Below are 12,081 nucleotides of genomic sequence, written 5' to 3' on the forward strand. Positions count from 1 at the left end.
TGTGTGTAACCTAGCCGACTTTTAATTACATGTCATGCTCTTGGAGTGATCTCTGTTGGTCAACCACTTCTGGGGAGTTTAAAAATGGTCTTGAATTTCCTCTATTTGTACACAATCTGTGTACACACTCTTCAGAGATTGTTACACAACCTATTCCGGCCTGATGACCATCACAAATCAGAAATCTTCTTTGATAGATCCAAGTTCTTTAAACAAAACAGGGTGTCCACTCACAGTGTCCACAAGTGTTAATCCTAGAGGTTCAAACACTTTTGCCACTCACAAATCTGAAACTTTTGATCATTATTCTTAATAAATAAATTACAATGTATAATACTTGTCTAATTTGTTAAACTGGGTTGACGTACAATGTTGTTTTGTATCATATTTATGCAGAAATATACTAATATTCTAAGGGGCTCACACATGTTCAAGCACCACTGTATCTAGTTGTTTATTTATTTAATAATTTATTTGTTTGGTTATTCAAATAAGGTCTCTTGCAGACCCCCTTGCCTTTCATTTCCTTCTAAATAAATCAGATCTTACTGATCTTCATCACCACTGTCTGTGTTTGGGTGTGTGTATGACTCTGGCTCTTTGGAATCAGATAGGATGAGAAGATAGATAGATGTTTGTATGTGTGTGTTTCTGTAGTAGCTGGCCATCAGTAAGAATCAGATGTGTGTGTACGTGTGTGTGGGGGTGATTGTGTGTGTTGGTGGGTGTGTGTGTGTGTGTGTGTGTGTGTGTGTGTGTGTGTGTGTGTGTGCGCGCAGCAGTGGGTAGATTAGCGCCGGGTTGCAAAAAGAGAAAGTGGTAATCTCTGATTGCTATCGGTAGCAGTCTCTGAGCCCCAATAATGGCACAGTGGAAAATAGGTTAGCCTTTCTACTGCTCCATTTCCTAATTACTCTCTCTCACACACACACACACGCAGTGCTAAAGATTAGAAAGACGGATGAGGAGAGCTAAAGATATCATTAGATGCGGGGTGGGGCACAGTGAGTGAGAGAGGTGAAAATCTAGAGCACAATCACCACTGAATCTTTCACTCTTAACAGGTGGCAGAATGAGAACTCTTACCCAGACCCCTGCAGTGGTGGGCTGTTATTATAGGGCAGATGGATTAGATTACACCCCCGACCCCTCCAAAGCCACTGAATAAAAAATAAAAAAAAGTATTCCACTGACATGTATAGCTAAAGACTCACTGGACTTCAGACATAGATTTAGGGTGTTTTTTACACCTATATATGGTTTGGTCTAGTCCGAATCAGATAAGAAGTTTATAAACTTGGATGATTTCCCCCTTGGTTTGGTTTACTTTCATACAGGAAAATAATCCATGTGCACCAAAATGTGTTTATTCTGTGAGAATAAACCATGCAGTGTTAATTTTCTTAACGAAAAGTATGACAAACCATATTGGTTGATGAATAATTTTTCATGACAGAAACAAGACGAGAACTAAATAAAAACAAAAACTATGATGACAAGTATTAGCCTTTTTGTTCAATGAATAAAAACTAAACTAAAAAAAATCTTAAAAACTTACAATATTCCTAATACATTTTATTATTGACCATTAATCGGAACATACATAACCATATAGCATCAGTATTAACCTGAGCCCCTCACTCTGCCTCACACAAAGGAGTTTGAAATAAAAGCAACTTTTAGCATACGTTCATCTGCACCATCATTTGATAACAAAACTCAGTGCAAAATATGTGGAATAAATTCAGCAAACTTTTTTGAGGCATATGTCTCATTCCTGGAGGATTCCTGGAGGCAGGTTATGCACACATACTGTAGCTCTGTTAACTAGGTTAGGTTAGTTAGAGTTTGAAATGTCTCCTATTTAGTTTTAGCATTGTTTAATTAATATATGAAGGGGTTCTATGCCATCCATCATCAATAGCTATTTTTTTTATACATCTAAATTGGGGAGAAAAAAATGAAGAACATTAGAAATAAATAAATAATATAAATTGAACTTGAGGAGTACACCTGAAGGTTGGCTTGGATCTTAAAACCTATATTGGATATCAAAACTACAATGGACAAAGTTTTTGATCTGCAGTCAGGAATTCTACTTATCTTATCTCATGATTCTAACATAACCTAAAGACCTGACTATTGAGTGGTGAGATTCTCTGAAAACCTAAATTGTAGCTTTAAACACTTGAAACTCTTTGGCAGCAATTTCCATGATCTTTATATTGTATTTTTGTCACTGCTGGCTTTATTCTGAGTTAGGAAAAAATATTGTTCTAAAAGTGTAAATATACATTGCTGCAGATATTCATCATACGCATCCTAACTAGATAACAACAACCCTGTTAAACAATTGAAAACATGATCATTTTTTAATAATTTTTAGGAACTCATTTGAGTCCTCTTAATCTAGTTTTAAGACTTGTCTTGTCTGTGAGTCAGACTCTCATGGGAAAAACCAAATGAGACTTTAATACAGGGACCAAAAAACGAAGAGTAGTTGTATTACAAGCATGGATCAAAACCAGACAGAGAATGAGCCAAAACATCAGAGCCAAATCACAAACCAAAAATAAAACCATGAGCCAAAAGCAGCGTTCAACAAACCAATAAAACACAAATACAAACAAAGCAGAAGGGCTAGGCAAAAACGTAATCAAAAGAGCAAACGTGTAATACATAGAAAATACAAACAGAAAGTAAACTCTCAGTATATTGCTGGTAAACAGGGACAATACTTCACAACATACATGACAAACAGATAGGGTCATATACATGACAAAAGTACTAACACCTAAAGACAAATTATAATTTTAGAGATAATTAATGTGAAAGTGAGACAGGATTGGTTGATTCCGGACACGTGACACTGGCGAAGGCATGCTGGGGATTGTAGTTCCGGCCCGGGATTTGTCCATAGACAGGAACGAAGGAGTTAGTGTTGTAAACTACAGATTCTATAGCAGGCGTGAGGATTTTAAGTCAGATTTATGCAGAATATTGTTTCTAGAAACTACACTACTAGGATTATCATAAGACAAACATGATAAAATTGTTGTGGAATTAATAAATGCTAAAAAGATATTAGGCAGTGACTCAGTGTTTATATTTGTGTTTTGAAGGTTTACTTTATCTGTAAACAGAGAGATTTTGTAATTAGATGCACTTTAAATCTCAGTGTAATTACTTTGCTGAAAAGTATCTCTCTCAAGGTTGTTTTCTGTGCGTGACTGTGGCAGTGTAATAGGTCTAATAACAAATGTATTATTATTTTTATATATTTACTTATTTGTTTATTCTGAAAAGAAGGCTGAAACAACAATAAAACTAAAATGAATACATTTATTTTCTGATATCGCCATTCAGCACAGTTCTATTCAACAGCATTGCCCCATTAAATACATGTAATTTAAATAAATCACTAAATATTGTGTTTCTTTGTCTCCAGGCTACAGTGAAGGTTGGGATGTGTGTGCTCAGCTGGGTCAGTGCGAGACTTACGCCCAACTGTCGTCCCGCCAGGAGCTGATGGCCTTCGCTCTGACACACTGCCCTCCTGCCAACATCCAGAACCTCCTGGCGGCCTCCAGCTCTCTGCAGACACAGGTGTGTTTATCTCACAGCAGCGCTACAGTGGCTATAAGTGGGCTTTTTACACGTGTGCAGGGCTAATTAGCACTACTCTGCTCTCCATTAGCGCCACGGTCAGAAGAGAAACTGTAAACCTGTTTTTAGATTTGTTTGTCAGTTGCATCTAAAACTATTCAGATTTAGCTAGGCATCCAGTAACACTATCAGTAGAATAGTGAGGACTCTGTTGGTGCTAGATTCTTGAGGTATTTAAGCTAAAGTTGATTAGCATTATTCATGCTTGTATTAATAACTGTTAGTTAAATATGAAAGCTGATATGAAGCCTACACTAATGACATGCCTACTTCCATCTGCTATGTAAATAGGGCACTTAAAAGTGTTGCTAGTAGATTTCAAACATACATTTATATAACGTATACTACAAAAGCATGCACAAAATTTAATCATTTCTATAGGGGGTGTTATTAATCACTGACTAAGAATTGTCCTCTATTTTTTGCTTCAGACCCTTTTATTTATTTATATATATATATATATATATATATATATATATATATATATATATATATATATATATATATATATATATATATATATATATATTTTTTTTTTTTTTTGTTTGTTTTTTTTTTTTTTTTGTTTTTTTTTTTTTTTGTGTCCAGAGTGGCAGGAATGAAAAAGCATCACAGAGCCTTTGGTGTGCTGTGCTGAGAGAAAAACTGGACAACATATTGATCTTGCAGTATATTGGTTAAAATAGTGCACAAATTATTTATTTAGTTGAAAATAAAACAGTGTACGATTGGACAAAACTCCTTCATATTCTTTCAACAATAACATACTCCATAATTTGGCAAATATCAGTTTTTCTAGCATAGAGCTAATATAGAAAATGTGCCCAGACACTTTTTGGACATGTAGACCATTACTTACACAGTGCACTAGAGAGCTATTTAAGATGCAGCCTCAGATTATGGTTCATGACGCACATGTCGTCATGATGTAGTGATTTGGATGTGTGCAGATGGGTTGTTTTAAGTCTATTAAATTCTAGAATTTGAAATGAGTAGTGAGAGTGTTAATGGTTCCAGCTGTAACTGCTCTGAATTTTTATTTTTTTATTTTTTTTTACTGCTAAAGCTTTATCCTGCAGACTTCTGATCTGAACACAGTGTGAGTCTATATGTGCTGAGCGGAGGCCAGGTTGGTCTACAGCCTCTCAAAACCCTGGTTTTACTACAGAAAAGCACTGGATCCTGTTTCTCACGCTCGCGTCTCTTTGTGTAGCTGTGTTCTCTCATAAAAATAGGAATTGCTGTGAAGCCTTTCTGCATCTAAAATGGGACTTGTGAAGAATGCCTGAACTCGGTCTCTCTTTATTCCTCTCAGTCACGCTGTCCCCCTCGTCTGTTCTCTTCCCGCCTGCGCGCACGTTTCAACACGGGATCGTGGCAGTCTGCTTTCAGCTGAATGCCAAAGCATGCTCTTCATTATAACAAAAAAAAAAATTAAAAATGAAATGTAAAAAAGCTAGCACTCAATTGTTAACATTTAATTATACCATAGAGGGCCATGAAGGGCTCTGAAAGTCAAACTATTCAACTATAAAAGTGATGGATTTATTTTAACAGTTTTAGGCATGATTTAGTCATTTAACAGTTTTTTTTCCTGTTAGAATATTAGTTTTTATGTAGGTTTTATGTACTTCAGATATCAGTTAATTTAGTGGTTTAAACTATGCATACCTTATTAGAATATCCGGTACTCTTTCTGTGAGCCCTGTATTCATAATGCCTTTGTATGCATTTATAATGCATTATATGACATGCATAATACCTTATATTGACTGTAAAAAGCCTGTATAATAACTCATAAGTACTCACAGTGACATTCATAAAACATTATAAGCTACATGTATAAGGGTTTATAAAGAAAGGGCTTATAATGCTTATAAAAACTGGCTTTAAGTGAAGTGTGTTTTCGGTAACACTTTCTATGTATGTCATCTCTAAGACTCTATAAACATATTTATAACACATTATAATGCGTTTATAAGGCATTATAAACATGGCTATTCATATTTATAAAACTCTATAATTCATCATAGCTATGAACGGTGATCATAATGCATCAATAGCTGTGTTTATAACATGTTATACGTCAATACCAAGAAACTCAGTCCTAGCTTGTAGACTGTATTATAACTAAAAAAGCTTCCAACTTACAAACACACCCTCAGTAATCCTATAAATATATTTGTAACCACTCATGAATCATACTTGTCTTGAATATAATATTAATTATAGTCAATTATAATGTATTATAACAGGTCTTTGTGCGTTTTAAGTAAAGTGACAGACTTTCATTGTGGGACTAGATTTTTAACGATAAATATATACTATTTTAACATGTATATCATAAGCATAGCTTATAATGTGTTATGATCACAAGTCATAATGCTTAATAAACATGGCTATAGTGGGTTATGCATTTTTATAAATAGATATAGCCATGTTTATAATGCCTTATGAATGCATTATAATATATTATGAATGTAGTTATAGAGTCTAATAAAGATGACATTCATAAAGTGTTTTCAAATGCCTTTTCTAATACCTACATTAAAGCATAATAACATTTACATCACGTTTAAAACACTCTTCACCTAAAGCCAGTAAAGAGCACTCATAATGCTTTATAAGACATTACAGTGAGGCATAATAAAATTTACTTTACATTTAAAAAGCATATGAAAACTCACTTCACTTAAAGTCATTAATGACTATATATAAGGCTTTATAATGTGTTATGCACATCTTTAAAAGCTTAACTTGAGAAATCATAGCTGCATATTATAATGCATTATATGCAAAATATGCCAAATATGTGTTATATTGCATTACAACACTACATTGTACAATGTTCGTATGAACAGATATTATAAGGCATTATAAGCTCTCCCTTTATAAACCCTTATACTTGTAGTTTAAAATGTGTTATGAATGTCGCTGTGAGTACTTACGAGCTGTTATACAGGCTTATTACAGCCATTATAAGGTATTATGCATGTCATATAATGCATTATGAATGCATGTATCATTATGAATACAGGGTTCATAGGAAGTGTTACTGAATATCCTCTTTAATACTCATTACAGGTACAAACAATATTTACATACAGTCAACAATAATTCATGAGGAACACGCTACACAGATGCCATTTTTGCTCTTAAAACATAAAGAAACATGTTTTTTAGTTTCTGACCCTTTTTGACTTGATTGTCACTAGTTCTACCACATCTTAAAGCTGTTCTATAAGATTCAGATTCAGTGACTGAGAGTTCACTGACGAACGCTAACATTCTGCATATTTCCTACATGTTAAACAGCTGTATATACTGGGATTATATAAACATATTTAAAAGAGTGATTTTATTTGTTTGTTTGTTTGTTTGTTAACTGTGACATAGGATAAATTCTGTATGTGAGATTTGTGTGTTTGTTTTCTGTCATTATGAACAGATTCTCTACCAGGCAGTGAATTACAAGATCGACCCCTCTCAAGCCAAGGCAGAGGGAGAAGATACGGATCAGGTAGCAGTCAATAATTGTTTATTCACTTGGTTAATGTTTAAGAGCTGGGCGTGAGCTGGGTGCACTAAGGTGTGCGTGTGTGCACGTGTGCCTGTGTGCGCATGTGTGTGTGTGTGTGTGTGTTTGTAAATGGGTCTGTGCCTGTGTGTGTGTGTGTGTGTGTGTGTGTGTGTGTGTGTGTGTGTGTGTGTGTGTGTGTGTGTGTGTGTGTGTGTGTGTGTGTGTGTGTGTGTGTGTGTGTGTGTGTTTTATACATTGTAAATGTGATGGCCTTTGAGCTCCGCTGTTGGCTTCACAGTTGGCACTGGCACACTGTTAAAATTGTTTAAACATTTATGTGTGTGTGTGTGTGTGTGTGTGTGTGGCTGTGAGCCATGTGGCCATGTTCTGTTTGTTGGCTAAATTAGTAGTTTAGTAATTAGTGAAGTATTGATGAGGTGAGCTGAGATATATTGAGGAAGCACGTGTACATGACTATGTGATACTGTGAGTTTGAAGCAGGTTTTATACAATTAGGTTTATATTATATTTTTATACCCATGCTAAATAATTTTTAACAGAATGTAGGGATGTAGAAAATACTCATATGATGGAGTATCATGACATTTTGTTTTACAATATTGTATGAATATTAATTTTTTATTATTAATTCAAGAGAACGCTGATTCGAATCCTGTTCATGTAGCTTGCCATCAGCTGCCAGAGCCCCTATAGTGCACAATTGGCCTTGCTCTCTTTGGGTGGGTAGATGGCGCTCTCTTTCCCACATCACTACAAGTGTGATGTCTACAGCACAAGGCATCTGTGAGCTGATGTATCGGAACCGAGTCGCTGCACTTTTCTCCGGGTGCGCTGTGATGCTACTTGGCAATGCTGCATCAGCAGCAGTTTAAAAAGAAGTGGTGGTTGACTTCACATGTATCAGAGGAGGCATGTGCTAGCCTTCACCCTCCTGGTGTGTTGGGGCATCATTAGCGATAGGCGGAGTCCTTATGAGTGGGTTGGATAGTTGGTGTTGTAAATTGGGGAGAAAATGTCTCCTTGCTCACTGTATCACAAAATATAAAGGTATATTAAATCATAACCCCTGCATTATAACCCCTGTAATATGCAATATACTGTCAAGTTCTTGTCTTTGCATATCCCTATTAGAAGGATAAAAAAAATAATAATAAAAAATGAGCCAAAGCTATTAAAAAGAAAACGTGTCCAAATTTAATCATACTTTGCCTTTGTTTGCCATCATAGCAACCACACTTCTAACCTCTTTTAATTGGTCAATGGGATTTCACTGGGATTTACCACTTTATTGTAGGGCTGGGCGATATGGAAAAAAATCTTATTACGATATAGTTTTTCATATCAGCCGATATCGATATGTATCACGATATAAATCAAATCACTTTCTGTTACACTTAAAGGTTTCTTTTTTACTCAGAAGTGACAGAATAAGGGAGTTATGGACAAAATCACTAGCAGGCTCAGAGCCTTGTGGACAGACACTAGGATGTTAACATCTTGCCAGGTGGGTACAGCTTTTAAATTAATTTTAAAAAGGGGACAAATATATAAACTAAAAAATATGTAAGACCCTTTACATTATATGTCTGTTTAATTTAAATTGCAATAACACTTTATTTATTTTTATAAAATTATATTTAATCAAAAGATCATTCCCCTCCCTGAATGCAGGCAACTACATAAAGCAAAATACAAGAGTATATCACAGTGTTCATTTTGACAGGTGATTTTGATACAGTCTTAGTCTTTTCACTAAAATGTATAATAGTTTTAGTTACATTTTAGTCTATCGGATATTATTAGTTTTAGTCAGATTTCAGTCTAGTTTAATTTTGGTCATATAAAAAGTATGTATTACATATGTTTTACTGTTTTTCTATTTTCTATTTGTTGTAATTTTAGATAATTTACTGCTTATGTTTTTTTTTTAAATAAGAGCCTTTAGTTTTTTTTTCATTTAAATTAAGCTAACATTTAAATATTTAAAAAAAAAAGTGGCCTATAATGGAGGTGGGAGGAATAAAGTCAAGTTTCTGAAATGATCCACTTCTACTGCAGTACAGATTTATACTAACATTACTGGCTTTCAGTAGACTAGACTTACATTACTTAAGTGTATTTAAAACTCCAGTTCAGTAACAGCAATGTTTAGCTCAGTTCAAATACAGCTAGACAGATTATATAATCTTCTGTATTTAGTAAAATATCCAGCATAACAGACTCTCTATCTGTTAAAAACTATAAAACACAAAGACAGAGGAGAATGCTGCCCTCAGGGTTTTCTAACAGAAACAGTGAGAGTTAGGAAAAAAGATGGAAAGTGCTTCCTTTCTGTGTGTTTATATACTAACCCCTCACTCGTGCTGAAGTTAACCTTAATTTACACGAAACGTGGATTAACACGGCTAACGTGCGTTACCCATTAGTTTATTAGAATGTAAAAAGCAGTGAAAGCATCTTAGCTAATGATGACAGATTGCACAGATCCCTTTTACACCTAAACATCGCTAACTTTAAACTGGAGACAAGCTAATCTAACTAGCAGCAAACAGAGCAGCGTTTACCTGCCTTCAGAAATCTGAACAAGCTCACCTCTCTAAATATCTTGGAGACGCATGCCTCATATTTAAAAGGTGAGTTTTCCAGTGTAGCGCCGCTGAATAGTATAAATGAAGTTTATCCAGTAAATGGGAGAGAAGGAGCCGCTATGTGAGGAGTTCAGAGTGGAGGGGCTCGGGGGGTGGGGCGGAGGGGGATGGTGGAGAGGGGAGGGGAGGGGTTGTACTGGGCTGAGCAGCAGTTCAGCGTGCTGCCTGATCTCGTGCTGCGCCTTTTCACAACGCTACTTAAACGGGAAATAGAAAATTTAGTTTATCGAATTTCTCGCCCCGACTTATCGCGATATATAGTTTCCTCGATAACTATCGATATCGTTTTATCGCCCAGCACTACTTTATTGTGAGGATCTCCACTTCTTTTTTAAAAATCTTCCTGATCTCTTCACTCTTTAGTTTCCACCTCTGATTCTTAGTGCAGTTCAAGTCTGGACTCTTTCTAGGCTACTCCAAAATATTGCTCAGTGATTTGTGTGGGAGTTTTTTGACAACTTTCCCTGCACACTTGTCCAGCACTTCCCGAGGCCGGATATTTCTCCGGTCTGCCTGATGTTTTTTATCTTAATATAGTTCTCGTTTCTCATGATGCATTTTACTTTGATAAGGTTATCTGGCCCACTGGCAGAAAAAATAAAAAAATAAATAAAAACTTCCCCAAAGCATTGTATTTCCACCTTGTTGCTTGACCGTGGCCATGGTATTCTTCAGACTGAATGATTCTCTTTTCTTTCACCAAATGAAAGACACATTTCTGTTTCCAAACAACTTCATTTTGTTTCCACCTGGCCACAGAATTCAGGTAATTTCTGGCGTACACTGAGACTAGCCATGTGCGTTGGCCCCTGTAGTGTCTTAGAGTGTAGTATTGTATTCTGGACACCCGTTCTACATTTCTAGCAGGGCTTCACTTTTGGCATCCTACAACAACCTTTAGGATTTTCCACAGTATATAAGATTTGATTGTGCTATGTATCGTGACCACCGACGCTTGAAAACACTTAAACATGGTTCTTAAGCCTTTCCCCATCTGAACAGATCCATACTAAGCTCTCTATATTTAGTCATAACTAACGTACTGTGGCTTGCATTGCATTTTTCCCAATTTTGTCACCTTACAACCACAAACATAAATGTATTTTTTTTCCATTTAAATGATTACAATTTTTTTTCTAGCTGTGTGTAATTTAATCTCAGTATAAATACAGCTGTTCTGTATCAACCTCATTGGTTTGTTAGAGAACACTAGTGAACAAACAGCTTCATGAAGACCAAGGAACTCACCAGACAGGTCAGAATTTAAGTTGTGGAGAAGTTTAAAGCAGGGTTAGGTTATAAAAAAAACATATCCCAAGCTTTAAGCATCCAAATGTTCACTGTTCTTCCAAAAATAGAAAAATATTCTACAACCCAAGACATGTTTATCTACCCAAACTGACAGACCGAGCAAAGAGAGCACTGGTCAGAGAAGCAGCCAAGAGTCTCATGGTCACTCTGAAAGAGCTGCAGAAATCCACAGCTCAGGTGGAAGAATCTGTCGTCAGGACAACTCAGGAGTCGTACACTCCACAAATCTGACCTTTATGGAAGAGTGAAAACTACTGTTGAAAGAGAGACATAAGAAGGTTTAATTTGCTGTTTGCCAAAAGCCACATAGTCATATGAGACTAAAGTTACACTGCTCATCACCCAGAACACACCATCCCCACTGTGAAACCTGGTGTCGGCAGCATCATGCTGTGTGGATGCTTTTCTTCAGCAGGGACAGAGAAGCTGGTGAGAGTCGATAGGAAGATACATGAAGATAAATACAGGAAAATCCTGGAACAAAACCTGTTGGAGGCTGGAAAAGACTTGAAGTAGATTCAGCTTTCAGCAAGACAATGACTCTAAACATACAGCCGGAGCTACAGTGGGATGGTTTAGATCAAAGAATATTCATGTGTTAGAATGACCCAGTCTTAAATCACACTGAGCTTCTGTGGCAAGACGTGAAAAGTGCTATTCACAGACGCTCTCTATCCAACCTGGCTGAGCTTGAGCTGTTTTTTAAAGAAGAATGAGCAAAAATCTCAGTCTCCAGATGTGTAAAGCTGGTAGAGACTTGCAGCTGTAATTGCAGTGAAACGTGGCTCTACTAAGTATTGATAAAGGGAGGCTGAATACTTTGCATGTCACAATTTTTATTTGATTAAAAAAAAACATCCACCTACCATTTCATTACACTTCACAATTATGTGCTACTTTGTGTTGGTCTTTCAC

General features: G+C 36.0%; 1 protein-coding gene across 2 annotated transcripts in view; it reads left to right on the top strand.

Moving 5' to 3' along the window:
• Positions 1-12,081, top strand: part of nbas (NBAS subunit of NRZ tethering complex) — a 353,782-nt gene that overhangs the window by 154,308 nt on the left and 187,393 nt on the right. For both annotated transcript variants that reach the window (XM_049479822.1, XM_049479826.1), the window contains exons 34-35: positions 3,449-3,606; positions 7,115-7,186. In XM_049479822.1, coding sequence (XP_049335779.1) covers positions 3,449-3,606; positions 7,115-7,186 — 230 coding nt within the window. The remainder of the gene's footprint in view (positions 1-3,448; positions 3,607-7,114; positions 7,187-12,081) is intronic.

Source organism: Astyanax mexicanus, chromosome 1, assembly GCF_023375975.1.
Source record: "Astyanax mexicanus isolate ESR-SI-001 chromosome 1, AstMex3_surface, whole genome shotgun sequence".
NCBI lineage: Eukaryota > Metazoa > Chordata > Actinopteri > Characiformes > Acestrorhamphidae > Astyanax > Astyanax mexicanus.